At 59.8% G+C, this 21,295-nt stretch overlaps 1 protein-coding gene across 2 annotated transcripts in view; it reads right to left on the reverse strand.

Annotated features, from left to right (window-relative positions):
* Positions 1-21,295, reverse strand: part of Niban2 (niban apoptosis regulator 2) — a 47,931-nt gene that overhangs the window by 1,935 nt on the left and 24,701 nt on the right. The window contains exons 1-13 of one of the 2 annotated variants that reach the window (XM_026386539.2): positions 18,793-18,851; positions 15,256-15,386; positions 11,648-11,776; positions 9,939-10,044; positions 8,690-8,857; positions 4,325-4,440; positions 3,580-3,684; positions 3,335-3,497; positions 1,995-2,182; positions 1,167-1,322; positions 698-814; positions 485-592; positions 300-411 (exon numbers count right to left, since the gene is read on the reverse strand). In XM_026386539.2, coding sequence (XP_026242324.1) covers positions 300-411; positions 485-592; positions 698-814; positions 1,167-1,322; positions 1,995-2,182; positions 3,335-3,497; positions 3,580-3,684; positions 4,325-4,440; positions 8,690-8,857; positions 9,939-10,044; positions 11,648-11,776; positions 15,256-15,312 — 1,525 coding nt within the window. In that variant the 5' untranslated portion in view covers positions 15,313-15,386; positions 18,793-18,851. Of the gene's footprint in view, positions 1-299; positions 412-484; positions 593-697; positions 815-1,166; positions 1,323-1,994; positions 2,183-3,334; positions 3,498-3,579; positions 3,685-4,324; positions 4,441-8,689; positions 8,858-9,938; positions 10,045-11,647; positions 11,777-15,255; positions 15,387-18,792; positions 18,852-21,295 lie in introns of those variants that run through there. The other variant, XM_026386538.2, reaches the window with a different exon arrangement.

Consider the following 21,295-nt stretch of genomic DNA (forward strand, 5'->3'; position numbering starts at 1 on the left):
CGACAGACGCTCAGCACAGGGACCCGTCCCCACCGGCTTCAGCCTCTGTCAGGGTCTGTGACTGGGATGTGACTCAGTCCAGGCCTCACTGGTGGCTGAAGTAGCAGAGCTGGGACGCTGGCTGGCCACCACCAGGTCCCTCCCCTGACCCTCCCAGCAGAGCCGAGGTCCAGAGGGGACATGTGAGGCCCAGAGAGCAAGCGCTACCCTCCTGGAGCCACACAGCTACCAGTGGGCCGGCCCACCCAGGGCGGGGGCTCAAGCCTTTCCCTGCACCTAGTGTCGCAGCCCGGGCTCACCCTGCAGGATGTCCTTCACCACCGTCTGCAGCACCACCTCCTCGTACGTGTTCTCCACCAGGATGAACCTGGCGAAGTCCTCAAAGATCAGCTCCTGGAAGCGAGGCAGCTCCTGCGGGCGGGTGGGCAGAGACGGGTCAGGACGGCCAAGGGGCGAGGGGCGGGCGAGGCTGGGAGGGACTCACCGACTTGCAGGTGGGTGCCAGCTTCTTGAGCAGGAAGGGGATGGTGACCTGCAGCAGCGCCTCCCGGAAGAACCTCTTCCTCACTGAGCTGCTGTCGTAGTCGTATTTCTGCAGGGAGGAGTGGGGGGGCTCTGGGTGGGAGGCTCTGCCAGCCAGTGGGGGCAGTCCCCCGCGCGGCCATCAGGGCGCCCCCCAGGGCAGCAGCGCGCTCACCTTCAGCACGCGCTCCAGGATCCGCTGGATGGACTTGCACAGCTCCTCCTTGGTGGGCCCTTTCCCCAGCTCCTGGTGCAGGAGGGTCTCGAAGGTGTACACCGCGTTGTCCATTTGCTGCGGGCACACCAGAGTGACCTCAGCCCCTTCCTGAGGGCGCTGGATCCTCAGCCAGCCCCCGCCCAGGCCTGCCAGCTCTGGGCCTGCCTGCGCGTTCACTGGGACTGTCCTGCCCCTGCCACAGAGACGGGCCCTGGGGCCAGGCCTGCCCTGAGAGCAGGAAGCAGGGGGAGGGAGGGGAGCGAGGAGCGAGGGCTGCCCCGAGGAAGGGGAGCCAGCTGACTGGCGCTGAGGCACAGGCACAGGAGGACACTCTGACCGAGAGGAGAGGCGGAGGGAGCTGGGCGAGCAGGGCCCGGGGCGGTGGGCAGGGTGCAGGCCAGGCTGGGGGCAGCAGCCGGGGGCCCACCTCTCGCATGTGGATCTGGGCTCTCTGCTTGAACACGGAGGTGCTGGACACGTCGAAACGCTGCTGCAGCCCGTCCAGCCGCAGCGGCTCCATCTTCTCGTAGCAGCTCTGCATCTTCAGGGGGTGGTAGGCCAGCTGGGACAGCTTCTCCATGTACTGCAGGGAGGCGGGGCGTGTGGGACATGGGGCCAGGCGGCCAGGAACAGCCTCCAACCCGGCGCCCAGGACACGAAGGAGGAGCTGAAAGCCAGGAGGCGGGGCCTAGCGCGTGGGGCTGCCAGCCCCCTCACCCCTTCTGGGTGACCCTTGGTGGTCGCTCACCCTCTCTGAGCCTCAGAGTCTTCAGCTCCAAAATTGAGAGGGGCTTTCTACCAGCTAAGGTCCTTTCTGGTTCTCAAATCCTGATCATGATCCCCGGGCCCTGCGTTTGGGATGTGGAGGATGCGGCCGGGACACAAGGCGGGCTCCGGCCGCACCTCCGGGGGCGTGGACTCCAGCAGCCAGACACCCAGGGAGACGCCCGCCCAGACCAGAGCCCTGGGGGCTGCCGAGGTGGCCGAGGTGAGGATCTGGCTCTATCGTGGCTCACACCTGGAGCTGCAGGGCCTTCCTGCCTTCCGGGCTTCCGCCGCATCCTGCTTTAGGAGCTGCCGGCAGGGGTCAGTGTCCCTCTCTCCTCTAACTGCTGGCCCCCACCAGGACCTGTGACAACTGTGTCCTGGTGGCCCGCCCCTGGTCTCCAGCGGCTCCGTGTCTAGAGACTGAGCCTGAGAGGAGGGCAGCCCGCGCCAGGCCACATGGCCGGCCCCTGGGAGAGCCAGGCCTCACCTCGCCCAGCTTGTCGATGCCGCCCTCGTTGATGACGTTCAGGTTCATGTCGGTGACCTCCTTGAAGAAGACGTCGCGCACCTCAGTGAAGCCCTGGCTGGTGGGCACCATCAGGGCCTCCAGGATGGACGGGATGTAGGGCTGGACGTGGTTCCGGACGCACACCTCGGCCTTGGGGAGGATGAAGGCTGCGGGCACGGGGAGCTGGTCAGCGGAGGCTCCCGCCCTGGGGACACTCGAGCGCCTCCAGCTGTCCCTGAACCCGGAAGCCAGGGGCGTTCTCTTTACAGAAAACCACTAGTGGCGGCCACAAGCTCGAGGGCTCCAGAGAAGGAGCTGATAAGGGAAAAGGCCACGCAGTGAGGACAGGAGGACAGGTGGCCTCGGGGATGAGAGCAGGCAGCGCTGACCGGGCCCCGGGGCTGGTCTTCGCCTACGGCAGCAGAGGGGAAGGGCCATCTTGGGGGATCTGGTGACTCTAGAAAAACAGAACAAGTGCTCCTGGGCACACATACTACCCGGAGGGGCCCAGGGCAGCGTGGCCCTGTGCAAAGTCAACACCCGAATTTGGGAAGCATCCGGGTTTATCAGAAAGAGAGAAAGACGGCAACCTGCCCCGGGCAGCGCGGCCTGGCCCCTGGGTGAGGGCTCTCTAGGGCGCTCTGACCGAGCGTCTTCACCCAGGGGGACTTGGTACCACCCCCCGCTGGCTAATGTCAACTCTGGGTGTCTCATCCAGCTCCCCGTGAATGCAGCTGGGGAGGGTGACCTGCAGGGAACTGACAGCGCTCAGTGGACCTGCTGGGGACAGACAGGAACAGACGTCCCACCTGGGGACAGAGAGGAGCTTGAACTGCCCTGGAGAGTAAATGTCCCAGAGGGAAGCCACGCTGGCTGAGGGGCCAGGACAGCAACCCGGGTCAGCCAGGGTGACGAAGGCTGCACGGAAATCCCAACCTTTGCCAGGCGCGTGGCGCACGCCTGGACCCCAGCAGCTCAGGGGGCTAGGCCCTGAGAGCTCTGGACGGCCCTGGGGTCTCAGAGACCCTGCTTCTAAATAAAATACAAAAAAGGGCCAGGGACGTGGCTCAGTGGCTGAGCAGCCCTGGGCTCAGTCCCGGAACCAAAGAAAACAATTTAAAAAAACAAAAAACTCTCGGCCTTCAGGACCTGGGTTCACAGAAATAACTGCCCCAAATGACGACTTGGAGGGACTGGAGGGGCCACAGAGGATCCTCGAGCCACGCGAGGATCATGCAGCAGGAAGGAAGCCGTGGTCGGCGGGGGAGGCCCGAGGTCAAGCACCTTCGGGCTGTGGCCGCGGCACGGCCGGTGCCCACCTCGGATCTTGCTGGCCAGGTGCTCCTTGGAGGTGATGATCTGGTCCATGTCGGTGCGGATGACGGCCTCCATGGCCGGCCGGGCCAGCTGCAGCTTGGACAGCACACCCTGGAAGTGCGCCTCTGCCTGCTCGTACACCATGCGGTACACGGCGTCGGAGATCTGTGGCACAGGGGGCGTCAGCGCTGGCCAGGGCACAGGCCAGCTGTTGTCCCCACCCCGCCTCAGGGTCTCGGCCACCCACCTGGATCCACTGCCGCTGCCGCTCCTGGGGCTTTCCCCTCAGCCGCGGGGAGAGCTCTGCCTTCAGCTCGGGGCCCAGCTCCTCCATTACCAGGTTGCTCAGGATCTGGGACCAAGAGGCAGAAGGCGGGGCAGGGCTGGAGCACCCAGCCACAGCTTCCTCTGGGCCACTCCAGCCCCTGCCTCTGGCTTGGCTTTGTTCCATGCCACCAACTGCCCTCGCTCCTGAGCATCATCCCCACTGGTTGGACCTGTCTGCAGGGTGCCCTGCAGGGTCCTCAGGATCAGGGGTTCCACCTCTGGGCCTTTGCACATGCTGCTCCCCACCTTGAATACTGCTCTCCCTTCCCGTTTTGCCTGAACATGCAAGTGTGTGTGTGGGTGTGTGGAATGCCAGTTTCTCCCGAGGGCTGGGGCTGCATCCTTCCTGCTCACAGCTGCACCCCAACACCAGGTCCACGGAGGTGATCAGTAGATAACAAGTATCACAGCCAGGCGCGGTGGCGCACACCTGTAATCCCAGCTATTTGGGAGGTTGAGGCAGGAGAATTGAGAGTTCAAGGCCAGCCAGAGCAACTTGTGAGAATTTGTCTCAAAAAAATAAAACAATACCCCCACTTCACTGGCCCCCACTTGTCCAACTCTGAGCTGCGTCTCTTTCCAAACCTACAGTCCCCAGAGCCCCCTCTCTGCTCCAGCCCCACCTTCCTGGCCCCAGGGTGACTTCCACAGGCCTCTGTCCTCACCTGCACCTCGTTCCCACACAGCATCTCCCAGGTGCCATACAGCTCCTTCGACTGGCGGTACATGCGGATGGCATCCGTGAACGCAGGGCCCTCCACCTTGGAGTCCTCCGGGATCCCTGCCCAGAGAGGAGGACAGAGGTCACCAGTGGTCTCCACCAGAACCAGCTGACTGACCAGACCCCCCCCCCCCAACACGGCACGCGTGTCATGAGGGACACGTGACACCCTGGCAGCAGCTGTCGTGACAGGACAAGCAGCCCAGTGGTGCCCCTCCGCCCTCATCCCCAAGGCCCCGGACCTGGGCACTGCCACTAGGTCTATGTCACAGAAAAAGTCGGGCTGGCTCCGAGGTCACGCCACCGGCTCAGCATCACCAGGACAGGAGAGGCAGGACTAGGAGCCACCCTCTTCCAGGGGAGCCACCCAGAGCGGCTCCAGGGTCTGTGGCCGCATGCCCTTGTCCCTCCCCTGAGGCTGGACGGGGCCTGCATGCTTCCCCGCGGCCCTGGATAGTGGACAGTTGCAGCTGGGCAGGCCACACAACCCGTCCCAAATACTCGACCCTGCGGCCCAACATGAGGGCGGCCACCGATGACCCCTAAAGGAAGGAGAGCAGCCGGGCCAACATCTGACAGACAGACAAGTGGCTGGCTGAGGCTCGCTCTAGGTCACCCAACCCAGAGGGGCCTCACTTTCCTCTTCTGAACAATGGGAACGATGACCCTGACCTGGCCTCACATACCCACTGGGGACTCCCTGGGTCAGTGTGGGGACAGGCTCAAGTATGAGAGCCGAGGGGCCGGTCGGGGCCTCCACAGGACACCGCTGTCTGTGGGGAAGCCTGGCAGCAGGAAGTTACAAAATCTGACCGAGGACGAACGTGGTTAGAACGCACAGAGCCACGCAGGGCGGTCTCCCCTGGCCACGTGCCTTTGACCACAATGTCCCCAGAGCCCAGAGAAGGGGAAAAGGCAGCCTATGGCTCAGAACCCAGTGCCCACGGCAGTGACTACAGGGTTAGTCACCCCCGCAGAGAAAAAGCCCCGCTCTGCTGTGGGGAGGACCCCTGCTCTGCCCACACCTCGGGACCAGCCTCGGGACCCAGGGGTGCAGCTGGACAAAGCTGGGCACCGGGAAACCCAGGCCCAGCCCCTCCCCCATCAGGAGGGCATGCTGGGAGCAGGGGGGTTGTCCCAGCTGACCCCCAGGGGTAGGGGCTGCACCCTAGAGACTGGCTTGGCCTGGAAAACCGGGCAGTGCCAGGCAGCCTCTCCACATGAGCTGCACGAGGTCCTGCTGGGTGGCTTCCCAGGGGGGAAAGGGTGAGGAGGGGCAGGGAGCAGGAGGGAGGCTGGGTGAGGCCCTCAGGCCCTGGCCACCAAACAGGAGCTGCTGACTCTGGGCACTCCCTCTGTTCCACACAGCCCGCACCTGAGTTTGACAAGCTTGGGGGTCACCTCTCCTGGGCTCTTCCTGTGTATCCCCCAAACAAGATCCCATGTTAAAGCCCTAGCCCTCAGGGCCTCAGAGCCCTGTGTTGGACACAGGACCCCACAGAGATGCTAAATTGGAGGATTAGGGTGAGACCCCACCCAAAGGCTGATCCTTAACAAGGGGAAGTTTCTTAAAACAAGAAACCCACGGCTTGGCACAGTGGTGTGTGCCTGTCACCGTCCCAGCTACTTGGGAGACTGAGGTAGGAAAATCACGTGAGCCCAGGAGCTTAGGGCCAGCCTCAGCAACCTGGTGAGGCCCTGTCTCAAAATAAACTAAGAAGGGGTGGGGGCGTAGCTCAGTGGCAGAGCGCTCGCCTGGCATATGCCAAGCCCCGGAACCCAGCAGAAATACACGAAAAACAAAACAAAACCAAAAAATATGTGCCCAGAGGGACAACTCCGCTGACACCCTGACCCAGATGTTCGGCCTCCAGAGCTGGGAGAAAATGGCATTTCCAAGCCAGCCCCGTCTTGGCCATTTGGTCATGGCAACCCTGGGAAAGTAAGAGACCAGGCGGGGACGCCAGCACACCAGCTCATTGACCCTCAGAACCAGTGGGACGCCGTCCTCACCCAGAGGGCAGACACCAAGACTGCCTCAGGCACACAGGGAAGGCAGAACAGGCTGGGCCCACCACCCCCTGGAGAGGGCGGAACCAGAAGCCTCTGGAGAAGGGAGACTGCATTCCTCAGCCCTGGGCAGCAGGAGGAGCAGGAGGGAGACCTCAGACAGGAAGAGGCCTGACCTCTGCACTGGGCTCACACAGGACTCCACAGCCATGCCCCAGCGCCTCCTGCCACCCCCACCCCCACCCCCGCTGCTCCAGGAATGCAGGATGTGAGGGGGGCCCTAGGACGAGCTGGCGGCCACCCAGCTTGGCCTACTTCCCCGCCCACCCCCCACTTCCTGGCAGCCCCAGGAGCCAGCAGTTCCAGACTCCACAAATTCCAGGCCCAGCCTCCACGAGGGAAGAAGCAGAGAACTTTCTCACAGTCCTCAGGGTGGAGCAAAGAACCCTGTCTGGAACCTGCCTCGCAGCTCTCGCCCTGGGGTGAGGGGCCAGCCCAGCCAGGCCACCCTTCCTCAGGCTGCCCCTCCTTCCCTGGCCCGCCTCCTGCCCAAGGCCTGCCTGGCCCACGGGGCTCTGCAGGCCTCCGGCTGAGTGCTCCCTGCCAGAACCAGCTCACCCACTCTCCTCTGAGCCTTATCACCCCTACTGTACACCTGGGGACTGAATGGTGGCTCTCCCCCCATGTTGGGTCCCTACCCTTTCCACCACGTGGCCTGGGGTCACCCACCCAAAGAGACTAGGTCAGTCAACAGCCCTGGAGAGGACAGTGCTGGCCCAGGGCTGGGGGAGGGGGAGGCTGTCCCAGGCCAGGCAGCCAGAGTCTGGGCCAGAGCCACGGCCCCAGGGACCTGGGAACAGGAGGCCCTTTGTGGCAGCAGGGCAGGGCCCAGCCCAGGTGGCAGGAGTTGGCCTGGCTGCATCCAGGCGGGGCAGAGGCGGTTCTGAAGGGGGCGGGTGTGCTGGGTTCCACCCAGGGGCCCACACAGTCCCTTCCCAGGGCACAGAGCTGTGCCCAGGGCAGGGGAAGCGCAGCATTCTCCTTCTGCTCTCCTGGGGCAAGATCACCAGGAAGAAGTTCAGGGTCCAGGACAGGGTTCCTCCCACAGAGGCACTTGGCCCCCCACCCCACCATGAGAGACAATCCTAGACTTTCTTGGTACTGGGGAACCTTTTTGATGTAATTCCTTTGAGCCCTATAAGGCCAGCCAGGAGCAGTGGTAGAGGCCTATAATCCCAGCCACTCAGGAGGCTGAAGCAGGAGGGTGGCAAGTTGCCCAAGGCCAGGCTGGGCAACTTAGGGAGACCCTGTCTCAAAATAAATGATATAAAGGACTAGGACTCAGTAAAGTGCCCCTCGATTCAATCCCCGGTACTAATACACACACACACACACTCACACAAGAGCCCTACAAGGCCCTTCCAGACTTGAACCCAGAGCGCCTACTTCAGTCCACTTCAGGCTCCCCCAGGTTCAGGGCCTGGGAGTTCCTCCTCTGTTCAGCTCCTGCTCTGTCTCCCTCCGTGCTGCCCCTCCAACCCTATTCAGTCTCAGCCATCATTGCCACGATGGAGGCTGCCCTGACTGACACCCCCCAAGTCTCAGGGCCAGCACCTCCCCCAATCCATGCACAAGGCTCCCTGGTGGCTCCCCCCACCCCCAGCACCCAACCCAGCTGACTCATCACCCTGGTGGCTCATCTGTTTAACATCTGTCTCCCCCTCCAGTCAGTCAGCAGGAACACGACACCAGGCAACACGCCTCACTCCCTTGCTGCATCCTCAGAGTAGACACAAGTGTCAATAAATGAGCTGGAAGGGTTCCCACACAAGTTTACAGACAGGGAGGAAATGGTGTGCCCGGATCACCTTGCCTATTGGTGGTCAGGAGGGAGATGATGTAATAAGAAAAATCTTAACCAAGCAGGGTGGACTCTCACTGTGAATCCCTACAAACCCCCTAAGACACATGAGGGATTATCACTTCCATTTTATAGAGGATCCAAGAGGGAAGTCATTCGCCTAAGGTCATATTGCTAGAAAGTGGTAGAATCAGGATGTGATTTTGTGATCCAGGGTCTGAGGACTCAGCAATCACACCTGTATGAACAATCTCCTAATTTTTTTTTTCATGTCCCCCACAGAAGTGTTTTCATCAAGGAAGATGAAGAGCAATAATCAAAACATTTTCTTACAATCCCAGAAGGAAAATTGGGATGGCACATAGAGCTGGGATGCCACACCACACTCAGCCACCAGGTGTCGCCACTCAGTACATAAACAAGGATTGCCCATCTCACCATTGTTGCAGTGCCGGACACAGTCCTGCATCACAGCCTGCCACTTGTCCTGCTCAGCTTCTGTCATCATGCAGAAGTAGTAGTGACGTGCATAAGGATGCCAGAGGATGAGTGGGAACTGTGTGGGACACTTGAGGATGGGGGCATTGCCCGATTTCGAAGTGGTGCCTGTGGAGACAGAACCTGCTAAGCAGATGCCCTCTGCAGTTTCCCAGGGTCACAGGACAGCAGGTCAGTGGGGAGGCAGCAGCCCTCTTTCTGTCCTCCACAGCCCAGCTAAATGAATTAGGGTAGTGGAGGTAAACTGCATCTGCCTCCCTCTTGGGTAAGGTTCTAAATTCTGTGTGAACAGGTCAGAGCCCTCAGGTTCAAGGCCAAGCATTATCTTCTTGGATTTCCCTTCAAATTTCAGCTACAGAGGCCAAGGTGTAGTTTAAATGTCCCAGTGGGGAGGGAGGCCGCAGGGCGGGGAACAGAATAAATAAAAAGGAATTCTTCTCTTCTGATCCAAGTGGATATTTGAGATCCAGGAGATCACTGGCCCTGGGCTGTGACCCGCCCTTGTGGTTAATATGACAATAACAGTTCTGTGGCCCTGGCTCTGGGTGGGCCTGGGCCTGGTATACACAGCACTGCTCAGGGTGCCACACCCTAAGATCCGTCCTCTCAGCACCCTATTTCATAGATGTTGAGGGAGCTGACAGTTGGAGTCGGGAGGTGGCCGCCTGTGCCGATCCAGCCAGCAGCCAGTGTCAGGCCTGGTGTCCAGGAACTAGACTCCTGCCAAGCCTCAACCACCATGGGGACACTAGTCCCAAATCCCAGCCGGGGGCACAATGTGTCCCCCAGCCCCTTGGTGCCCGGGGAGGTCTGAACAGCAGGTGATGTTCACATGAGCCTTCATGGCTGGAGACTCTCAAGGACTCAAGAGGGCCTTGGGAAGGGCAGAGAGCAAGACGCCCACTCCTCAGCTGTGAAGTACAGGGCTCAGGCATGGCAGGACTCAGGTGAGGGCCCACAATGGTCCAGGTCCATGCCCCAGTGTGGCCTCAGGGAACACCTCTCAGGCCTACCAGGCTTCTCCTTTGCAGGCTCCGCTGTGCTTGGCCTCTGAGGGCAGCTCTAGGCCCAACTGGCCTCTCTGAAAATGTGGAGCCTGGAGTAAGCGTCTCAGGGCCACCCCCTCCCCTGGCCAACTCCTGAAGTCTGTGCAGGGCAGCGTGGCTGGGGTTTGGAGGGGCCTCTTTACCTGGTAATGAGTTGCCAACAAGCTCTAGGTACTGGTCCACGGAGGTGAGGACTTTGTAGCCTGCACTGTTGATGACAGCTCGGGGTGGGACCTGCCGCTCATAGGCCTGGGGAGAAAACAAGAGATATGGTCCCTGAGTGTTAAGGGTGTGTGGCCAAGCCCAAATCCCGTCTCCAACTCTGGCTCCAAGGCCCTACTCAGTGTTGCCTGCCCCAGGCAGGGAGGAGGAGAAGTAAGACCAGAAGTGGGGAGAGAGGGATGAGAAGAGTGTGACCACCCTGGTGACTAGAGACAGCTGGAATGGCAACCACAGCCTAGCGCCAGGCTCCTACCTCAGAGCTGGAGGAGGATGGGGTGACACAAATTGTTGAGCAAGCGCCTGGCCCTAGACCAGGGCTCAGTGAGCTTTGCCGAGGTGGTAGCTACTATCGTTACTACTGCCACTGCCTCTTCCCTTACCAACAGCTCCACTACTGTCTGTTACATACTGGGCAGTGTCCCAGGGGCAGTGCACGCTTCATTTCACAGAAATGCTCACAATCCAATAGATGGACTCCTCACAAATTACCACAGGCAGGAAGTGGCAGATATGAGCAAGGGCTACCGGCCTCTAACACCTGGGATCTTTGAGCATTCCCATGAACTGTCTCCCTCCACCCACAACTTCCTGGGTTCTAAGCACCACACAGGTCTCTTTCGGAGGAGAAATGGGTCAGGACACAGCTTTCCTCATCCAGTAGGGGGGAAATTTTGATGTAGTAGCTCATACAGCTGGGCTGCTGGGCTGCTCCCTGCCACTAGGTGGCACTATTCAAAACACTTCCTGAGAGCAGCTCAGAACCTTCATGGCAGTGATGGGCAGCCTGGTCCCAGATCTTCAACATCACCCTAAAACTTGTTAGAAAGGCAGTTTTTAGACTCTACCTCCGACCTGAATCAAACTCTGGGGGTAGGCCTAGTAACCTTTTTAAACAAGCCCCCAAGTTGATTCCGATGCATAGCAACGCTCAAGAACCACTAACCTGGGACTCAAGGCTGCTCCTGTTTACATTACTTGAAAATGGACCTGCCCTGAGTCAGGAAAGCCGGCCAATCCCTTGGGCTACTCGGGAGAAATATTTGGTGGATGAAATCAGGCCTATGGCTCAACCCGTTGGGGCTTCCCCGAGGACCCAAAGCAGATAAGGCAAGATCAGCTCCCACTCCTCCCTGACATTTCCTAGCACAGCAGGGCAGCGGGAATCACGGAGGGAGAAGAGGTGCCTTGCCCAGAGGGCAGCCAGGCAGGGGGCAAGGAAAACAGCTTCCAGGGGTGTTGAAGAGCAAGGATGGAGGTAGCCGGGGGAAGGCGGGAACCCAGCCAGGAGGGAAGCCAAGGTGAGCGGAGGGCCGGGCACAGGCCTTGGCAAAGGAGGGATCAGGAATGTGAGGAGGAGGCTCCTGTCAGCTTTATGAGCTGGGCACCTGGACACAGAATGAAATGCCACTCAGAGAAGGAACCCAGGGGAGCAAAAGGGGCTGGGGTGCAGCTCGGTGGTAGAGCGCTTGCCTAGCATGTCCAAGGCCCTGGGTTCCATCCCCAGTAATGGGGGCGGGGGGAGTAAACCAGGGGAGAAGGAGGTTGGAAGAGGAGGGAAGGCACCAAGATCTTGCTTTGGCCTAGACCACAGTGTGGGAAAATGGCAGGGGGCCTGGGGGCCGCGCCTCACCACTTTGTTCTCGTACAGCACCAGCCCATAGTTGTGGGGCACGAGGCTGAAGCGGTTCCGCCACTTCTTGTTGTCCTCCTGGTACTGGAAGAGGTTCCCCGAGAAGATGATGCGCTCCTCCAGTGGCACCTGTAGGCAGGAAGGGGCAGGGAGTGAGACCCTGGGCCTGCAAGGGAATGGGGTCTCCTCGGATCTCACGCCTTGAGGGCACCCTCTGCTCCCACCCAGCCTCACCCAGGCCTCTTGGGGGACCTGCGTCTCACCCACCTGGCAGAAGAGCAAGGCTCAGGGAAGTGAAGGGGCTCTTCTGGGGGCCAGGCAGGGCAGTGGTGGCACAGGGACTCAGACCCAGGGCAGACACAGCCAACAGGGACTGGGTCTGAGAAGCAGGCTGCCTGCCCCAGCCACCCACCACTGCCACCTTGGCGCAGGGCAGTCACCCAGCTGGAGGGGACATGTCTACAAGCGAGAACCTCAAAGACCCCAGTGTCCAAGCAAGTTTCTGCAGACTCTGGGCCTCGGTTCCCCTCAGAACTACAGAACCTTGAACAAGGTGTATCCAGAGAGCCTCCCCAGTTCTGAAGCTGACCAACAGCCCCCCTGAATTTGGGTGGGAATAGAGGGGATCTCAGTCTGGGTGTGTTCGGTGTGTGCTCTTGGGGCTGGGGATTGAACCCAGGGGTGGTCTACTACTGAGCTACATCTCCAGCCACTCTCCCTTTTTTTTTTTGAGAGAGGGTCTCACTAAGTTGCTGGTCTCGAACTTTCTATCCTCCTGCCTCCTGAGTCACTGGGATTACAGGCATGGGCCACAGCACCAGGCTGCACATGCTTAATGTTTGGCCAGTGACCTGTGTGGCCTACAGACATGCCCAGACCTCCTGCAAAGCCTCCCTTTCCTCATCTGTAACATGAGGACAGTGGCACCTGGCAGCCACTCTCAGGAGGAGTCAGGGTCCGTGTGATGGTCTCCCAGTTCCATGGACTGACTTGGGGGTGGGAACTTGGCTCTCTGAAGAGGGTCCTTGGACCAGGGGCGGGAACCCAAGCTGAAGCTCTGGCCATCCAAGCACCCACTTCCTGAACAGACAAGTACCAGGAAGCTTCTAGAAAAGAGCCAAGAAGCCATGATGGAACAAGGGGGACTCAGGGTGGTCTAGTGCTGTTTCTCAGTAAATTCTGCTTGTTCTGTGACACACGCAGTTCCCTCTGTAAGAAAAACAACCAACGAAGCCCCTAGCGGAAGTGCAGGCCCTGCCTCCTGCCCCCCGCCCTGCATGCTCCTTCTCCCCAGCTCCTCTGGAACGACACTCCTGGAAAGGAAGGCCATTGTGCTCCAACAATAGGAGCCGCCACGCTTCCTACCCTGGCTGAAAATATTTACAGGAAAAAAATTTAAAAACTGCCCCCCTGCCGCCCCCCACCCCGTGGGCTGGCCAGAGTCAGAGCTCAGAGCAGCCGTCTATATTTAGACCACTGGAACCAGCCCTCCCACCGTCTTTTCCAGAAAAAGCAGCCAGAGTTGTCCTACCACCCTGGAAGACCCCTGCCTGCCCAGCCCGGCCAGGCCTCTTTGGTCTGTGAGCCCCCAGACCTAGGACAGGGTGGTCCCAGCTGTGCAGAGGCAGCTGGGCCAGGAGTCAGACTGGGCACCCCACTGCCACGCCCACCCCAGAGCCCAGGCCACACACCATGGCTGCCTGGCTGCGGGTGTGGGTTTTATTTTGAAGACTTTCAGATGGCAAAGCTGTGTTTGGAGGGGAGGCCTGTGGGAAGGGGGACGGAACCAACAACCCAGGCAAGACTCTGCAAAGCTTCAGAGAGCCAGGGTTCCCGCCCCGCCCGGTCACCCATTGGAGAAGCTGGGCACATATCCCCTCGGAGCCCTGTGGGGGGACTGAATGAACTGTGTCCAGCACAGAATAACCACTGTCTTCATTTTTTCTTATTGCTGCTTTAGTTATTATTACTATTCTCATTTTTTTAAAATTTAAGTTGTAGATGGATGCAATACCTTTATTTTATTTATTTACTTATTTATTTTTGTGGTGCTGAGGATCCAACCCAGTGCCCCATGCATGCTAGGCAAGCGCTCGGCCACTGAGCCCCAGCCCCAGCCCTTCATTTAATTTTTAATCATCACTGATTGTTTCTAATAAAAACAATCACTGTTATTATTCTGATTACTAATACTATTTTTTCTGGGCTGGAGGTAGAGTGCTTGCCTGAGGCCAGGGGTTCAATCCCAGGACCACAAAAACAAAACAAAAAAGAACAGTATCTCTTATTGTGATTAGGACTTCGAATTGTGATGGGTTGGTGCCTGACAAAACGGACTCCCACTCGGGGCTGGCCTCGGTCACTGTTTCCCTGCAGTGAGCACCCCTGTGAGTGTGAGAGGCAGGATACGCCTCACCGAGGATGGCCCCCACTTTTCTTGCGTTACTAGAACCTGGGCTGCCTGTGACCTTTCATTCTAGAAGGGGGAACGGCTCTGACCCTGCTCACCTAGGCTGGACTCCAGTCTCCTTTCCTGCCACACAGGTGCCACCTGCCAGACACCCAAGCCAGGCCACATCTGGACACCTCTGCTCCCTGCTGTCATGGGGTCCTGAAGTTGCCATGATACAAGGGGAAGAGACAGCCTTTTCTGGGTCCAAAAGCAAGGCACATGATGCTCTGGGGGACCCCAACACAGTCCTGCCCTTTCTGTCCACTGCCCCCTGGGCATGAGTAGAAAGGGCCTGTGCCAGGAGCCTGAAGCAGGCTCTGAGCCTGCCTCCCTTCCTGGGGAGTCATCCTGAGCACTGAGGGCTCAGGAGCCACCTGGCTGACCTGTGGGCACCTCACTTCCATGGCATCAGCTTAGCCAATCCAGTCTCCCAGAGGGAAGCCAGTGGTTGCCCTGCAGCATCAACCAGAGGTTAAGTAGTTACTACAGAGCCACGCCACTCCCTGCACGTCACCCTCCCTGTGCCACCAGCCTGGCCAACCAGGGGGCAAAGAGTAGAGGTCACTGAGAGGGACTGATGCCATCCCTGGGACATGCAATGCCATCAAATAGGACTTCCTGGGTTGACAGAGGGATCCCGACACCATCCCCAAGGGAGTGACAGCTGGCTTCTCTCCCAAGTGTCAGCAGCTTCCAGCCGGGAACCCAGATCCCGACCCACATCCTGAATCCCTTCCCCACTCCTGCCTCTAGCCCCTCACCAGGGAGGCCAGAGTCCATTCCCCAGAGGCTTTGGGTGCCTCCGCCAACCCACACTGACCCCCAGGATAAAGCGGGCACTTTCTAATCTGACAGATATTTCCTGGGAAAATGTAATCCTGCTGCTGATGGGTACAATCAGAGGCTGATGACAATGATGGCACCAGCCAACACTCCCGAGCACCTTCCCTGCTGCAGCCACAGCTGCCCTGGGAAGAGGTGTCTCATCCCCCGGGTAGAGCGGTAAACGGAGGCTGGTCGAGGGCAGCTGGCCTTGGATCTGCTACCAAGAGTCGGGCCCAGCTCCCACCATGAAGGGCGTGGGCAGCCGGAGACCCTGGGGAACCAGGGGCCCTGAGACGCCGTCAGGGCAACAGGCCCCCTCCGCGCCTCTCACCTTGCGCCAGAGCAGCTGTGCCTGCGGCAGCCCAGTGCCCTCGATCTCGTGGCGCATGCTGTTGAAGAGCGCCACGCCATACTGGTCCTCATAGAAACGCAGGAACTCCGTCAGGATCCTCCGGGTTTTCTCTGAAGGAGAGGAACAAACACTGCGTGAGCTGCTGTGGGCACCCAGAGGGGGGCATCTGTCAGCCCCAAGCTCCTGCAGGCCTTGATCCTTCTGAGGGCATCCCGGCCAGCTGCGTGCTGGCTGCGCAAGGTGGCCGCCAGGGGGAAGGAAGAACCTTCTGGAACGGAATATGGGGAGTGGCCACTCAGAAAACACGGAGACGCACAGGCCCCTGAAAAGACGCCCCGCTTCACCAGAGACCAAATGCCAACCAAGCAAAACCACAAGGTCCCGTCAGACCAGCAGGGAAGCCCAGAAGCTGGAGATCGGCCGGTGGCCATGTGTGCAATGTGGAGGGTGCCCCGCCCTCTGCGTCCCTCGCTTACGCCTGCGGGGCAGTTCCAGAGGCACCTGCCCCGAGGCAGGGCAGAAGCCAGAGGACGTGCAGCAAGCAGAGCGTCCACACAGGGCCAAGAGGCGGAGCAGATCTACATGGAGACCACAGACCGGGGTCGGGGAAGGCAGCACAGGCTGCCGAGAAGAGAAGGCAAGTCACAGAATCACATGTTGAATGGTGTCTCATTAAAAAGGAGTCCAGGGCAGGAGGATCTCAAGTGTGAGGCCAGCCTCAGCAATTTAGTGAGACCCTGTCTCAAAAAATATAAAGGGATGGGGGTGTAGCTCAGTGATACAGGGTCCCTAGGTTTAGTCCCGAGAACTCGTGGGGGGAAGGATCACTCCGGGTGCAGGAGGTGGGAGGTTGTCATTTTCTCCCTTATTCACTCTTAATTTGAGTTATTTTATAATCATGATTCCTTTAAAAATAGAAAATAAACACTAAAACAGTCTTCCACGGAGCGGTCTTGTCTTTCTGCCCTTGCTGGCCATTTGCTTCTCTCTTCTGCTGAAGCAGTTCAGGCAGAGGATGGGTCCTGGGACCTCCACCGTGGGCCTGGCTCTCAGAGCCCTGCTCTTGGCCCAGCGGGGCATACTCCCTCCAGATGCGGAGACTGAGGCCCAGGCAGGGCTGCGCGCCGAGGGGAGGGTTCCTGGCCCCAGAAGCCGTGGCCCAAGTCCGGCCTTCCACGCAGCTTCCCTCCCAGGCCTCAGTTTCCCCTCCACACCGGGAGCGCTGGACTCGGGGATAGACAGGCCCTGTTACCCCTGATGGACTTGGATTCCACGCTCCAAAGACCTGCTCCTTTCTCAAAGGAGAAGGAGCTGGCAGGACCCTGCCTGTCATGAGGCCAGTCACCTGGCCAGGTCAGCATTTCACTTAATCCCCAGGCTGTGAGGAAGGCCCCGTAACCTCTTTACAGAGGAGTCTGGGACCCAAAGAGGCAAAGTTGCTGGCACAGGTCACACAGCCAGGGGTGAGGGGCCAGGATGCAGTTTGGGGACCCATCAGGGGCTGAGGCCAGGGAGAAGGAGGGCTTAGGGTCTCTGAGTAGCTCTCCTCAGCATGGAGCAGTCAGCCCGCCACCCTCCTGGACCCCGCCTGCGCACCCCATTGCTGGGAGGAGGCGGGAGGGGGAACAAATGAGGAATTTGCTTTGATGCCTATTTTTTAAAAACCATAAACAATCAGAACTCTCTCGGAGGCCATGGAATTGTTCTGGAAGAAGAAGAAGTGAGGGAGGAGCAGGAGAAAATGAATTGGGGTAGTGAAGAGACCAGCATGGACCCTCTCAGTCACCATCCCCTGCAGCTGCCCCTGAGTGTCAACCCTGGGGACAAGCAGGTTCTAGACACATGATCCCAAAGGAACACGAGGACCCTGGGGAGCCAGCGCCATCACTGTCCCCATTAAGAGGTGAGGAGGCTCCTGGACCCAGTGGTCTCCGCCTGGGCTCTGCTGACCCCCAGAAACCTTGGGCCTGTGGATCTCAAGGGCCCTTGGCCATGGCCCTGGGAGGCCCAGCCTGGCCCTGGGGCATCCACCCCCAGACAGGACTTCAATTCCTGAATGTCTGGAATCTGGGCCTCCACCTCAGGCCAGGAGGAAGCTGGAGAGGACTGGCTCAGGTCTGCCCAGCCACAATGGCTCCCAGCCGCAGGCTGCAGGATCCAAGGCGGGGGCAGCTCCGTTCATAAGGCCTGGACAGTGGAGGGACACGCGGGCAAGTGCGCCAGGAGCAGGCCCAGCTCATCAAGGGGCGTCCAAGGCCCGGGTCAGGCAGGGCCGTGGGGCAGAGAGGACGCCCAGGAGCCCGGAGGAAGTGAGAACCGGGAAGATGCTGTGGCCAGCGCCCACAGGGAGGGAGCCAGAGGCCGAGTGGAGGCTGAGCTTTGGGTCCCTGGGTCGGGCTGGTACTGCCAACAGGCGTAAAAGCACCTGGCAGAGGGGCCGGGCAGGGCGGGAGGGCCAAGGGCGAAATCCATTCTCAATCCGCCAGGCTGGGCGCCCAGGAGATGTGGGCCAGGTCTAGAGCTGGCGGCGCGGGAGAGGGAGAGGCCTGGGCTGAGCGGGAGGCGGAGCGATGGGCCATACCCCAAAGGAAATGCAGCAGCAGCCATGACCCCACCCCCAGCTGCCACCACAGGCGTTTCTTGCTCCCCAAACTCAGGCGCTGGGTAGTGCCGGATCCAAATTCAGATAAACCCACAACCTGAAATTCCAGAACCAAACAAGTGGGACAGTGGGGTTCCCCAAGCCCAGCACTCCTGGAACTCGGGGCCCTGGGTGGGGTGGAGGGGCGCCTGCCGGGGAAGGGTGAGGGCTGGAAGTGCCAGGTGAGGGCGGTGGCAGCATCCGCCAGGGGTTCCAGGCAGAGAGGACGGAGGCCCAGCTGTGCCTGGGAACTTGGTATGCTCCGCATAAGCCAGGCAGCCCAGGGGCAGCTGGGAGGGAAGATGGCGGAGAACAGGGCCATGGGCTGGCTTCTTGGCACAGGCAGCCCTGAGCACATTCTTGAGAGATGTCCTCAGCCGGCTGGGAAGGAACTGCCACGTGCCTGGTACAAAGGAAGAGCCACAGAAACACGAGACGAAACGTAGGGGTGCTCTGGGGGCCACCGGAACCCACAAGGCCAGCAGCACTCAGGGAGAGGACCCGGGTGGGCACCGTAGCCCTGGGGCATCAGGGAGGCCGAGCCGGACCACGTCCCCTGCCTGCCCAGCTCTCCGCCAAGACCCATCCAGCCCCCTCACCTTGGGGTTCCTCATCGGCCCGCCCTGTGAGCACTGCTCAAGACCCACTTCTCCCTGTCTTGCCACCCTGCAGCAGCCATCTCCAGGCAGCTGTCAGCAGAACATCCCACCCGCTGTCCCCATGTGGGTGTCCATGGGTGAGACAGTCCAGGAACCTGGGGCACCTTCTCTCCTCCACACCTGCTCACCAGCTCTTCCTGTTCCCTCCCAGAGGAGACCCCACACAGCAGGGACTTGGGAAGACACCGGACAGCTTCGGGGACCAAGGCTCACCACCTTGAGGGGGCTTGACATCCAGAGGTCACACAGCAGATGGAGGCAACTGCAGCTCCAGCCGCTCGGCTGACCCCTCGGGTCCTGGTCCAGCCATTGCCCACAGGGCCCCACAGTGCATCCCCACCCCGGAGGGAGCGAGGAAAGAAGCCGTGGCTCCCCTGCAGAGTAGGGCCCACCTCGTGGTCCTGGCCCAGGACCTGGGAGGCCACCACTAAAGGACATGACACAATGACGCGGTGCTACAGAGGTACTGGGGTGGGGCAGCCTGCTTGTGCGCCAGCCCCACCCGCCCTCCTGCCAAATGCTCTCATCCTCCCTCCGCCATGACTCAGCCCAGGTGCTGCTGCATGAGAAGCCGCGGTGGGTTGGGCGGTGGGGTTGGGGGACGGGCACGGTGGGCAGAGCCTTCCTCCAGCCTCCTGGTGAAGGCCAGAAGCCAGCCCTGCAAGCTCCCAGCTCTCTCAGAGCCTCAAGTTCCTCATCTGTGAAATGGGCATCCCAGAACCCATTCCCTCTGCTCTGCAGAATGCAGACGGCCGCCCCAAATCCTGAACGCTATTGCCAATCCCTAATAGCGCTCAGCTCACAGTAACAGTGGTTAGAGACTGTCTGGCATTTTTATTAGCTGGTGTAACTTTTATTGTTTAAGGAAAAAAAAAAGATTTTTTTTTTCCTAAAAGAACCAAGACAAATAATGACAATGATGGGCGGGTCTTCAAAAGTCAAGAGATCAGACCAAGGGAGCGCCCACAGCAGAGGCGGGGTGGAGAAGCAGGCAGGCAGGGCCTCGTGTGTGTGTGTGTGTGTGTGTGTGTGTGTGTGTGTGTGTGTGTGTGTCCCCTCCCCCGCCCCCAGGAACCCAGGTCCCCTGACTATACTTAACCTCTGCCAGTGCCCAGAGCCATTAACCGTGCCTCTCTGGGTCCCTCGCCAGCAACACCCCCAGCATTAGCAGGGAAGCTTGCCCACTCAGGGCAGGGAGGTACTCTGGGCAGGGCCCACCCATTCTCTGCCCCAACACACAGATTCTTCCAGTGGCCCCCACCGGAACACAGGTCAGTGAAAACCCTGCTTCACGGAGCGTCCACCTGGGCTTGGGGGTCTCCCAGCTCACGAGTGGGCATTTCATATTGTCAGTCAACACAACCGCCTCCACCTGCCTCTGGTCCTGGGTCCCTTGTCAGCCTGAAAGGACAGCTGGTGAACTCTGGGGGCAGAGCTGAGTGCCACCAACCTCAGGACACCACTGCCCATCTGAACTTCTGTCTCCAGTCTCGATGTCACAGCTAACAGGGTTGAGGGCTGGGTAGACAGCTCTGAAAAAGACACTTCCCGGGACACGGGGCCAGGGCGAAGCACCCGCACCCTCACCCTCTCGCAGGGCTTGGTTTGCAGCCAGGAGTAGAATCTTCCAGCGGGCTGGTGCACACCGGGTGCTCCGTGGACCTTACCGTGACTGGACCCATCTCTCCAAGGACACCCTCTGGTGCTGTGGAGGGTAACCCTGAGGGCCCCTCTCCAGCCAGCCCTACTAACTGGCCCCAGAACTCCCAGGGCTCACCGTGCCTGCCTACCCACGGAGGACGGACCCCACTTACACTCACAGTATTATTATCTCCATTCTACTGGGTTTGTTTTTTTTTGATACCGGGGATTGAACCCAGGGGCACGTGACCACTGAGCCACATCCCCAGCTCTATTTGTATTTTATTTAGAGACAGGGTCTTGCTGGGTTGCTTAGTGGTCTCACTGTTGCTGAGGCTGGCTTTGAACTTGTGGTCCTCCTGTCTCAGCTCCCAAGCCGCTGGGATCACAGGTGCACACCACTGCTCCCCGCTCCATTTTACATTTTACACCGCTCAGAAGGGAACAGAAGTGAGTTTCAAACCTTGGCTCAGTGCCTTCCCAGATTCCCCCATCCCATGAAGACTCCCCACCCCAGTGTCCTCTCGTGGCATTGCTACAATTTCCAAGGTAGGGCTTCATCTTCTCTTCTTGCTGGGTCCTTGTCCAGTCCCAAGGAGAGGCAAAGCAGGCATTATTATCCCCATTTCATAGGTGGGGAAACTGAGGCTCAGAGAGCCGAGGTCACTTTCCCAAGGTCACACCGGGGCAGGCACAGAGTCGGAGCAGAAACGCAGGCCTCAACCTCCACTTGCTCCCATCTTGCCAGAGCAGCAGGGAATCTGCCCACCCACTGGGTCCTCTCGGGCCTCCAGGTCCTAACTCTAAAATGGGTGGGTGGGTCTCTGTCACCTCAGCTGACCTAAAATCTTAACAACAATCTAATCAGCGCTGCCCTGGCCTCAGGAGCTGACCACGATGCTGGCCTCAGCACCTCCTCGGAGTGGCTGGTGACTCAGTCTGACCAGGGCTAACCGCAGCCACCTCATGCTGGACAGAAGGGCTGCGGGGTGGGGGGTGATGGGGCACCATCTCCACAGGGGCATGCAGGCTCTGGTTGGAGTCCCAACTGTCACCTACCAGCTGTGTGGCCTCAGCC

The sequence above is a fragment of the Urocitellus parryii genome, chromosome 4, assembly GCF_045843805.1.
Source record: "Urocitellus parryii isolate mUroPar1 chromosome 4, mUroPar1.hap1, whole genome shotgun sequence".
In the NCBI taxonomy this organism is placed as follows: domain Eukaryota; kingdom Metazoa; phylum Chordata; class Mammalia; order Rodentia; family Sciuridae; genus Urocitellus; species Urocitellus parryii.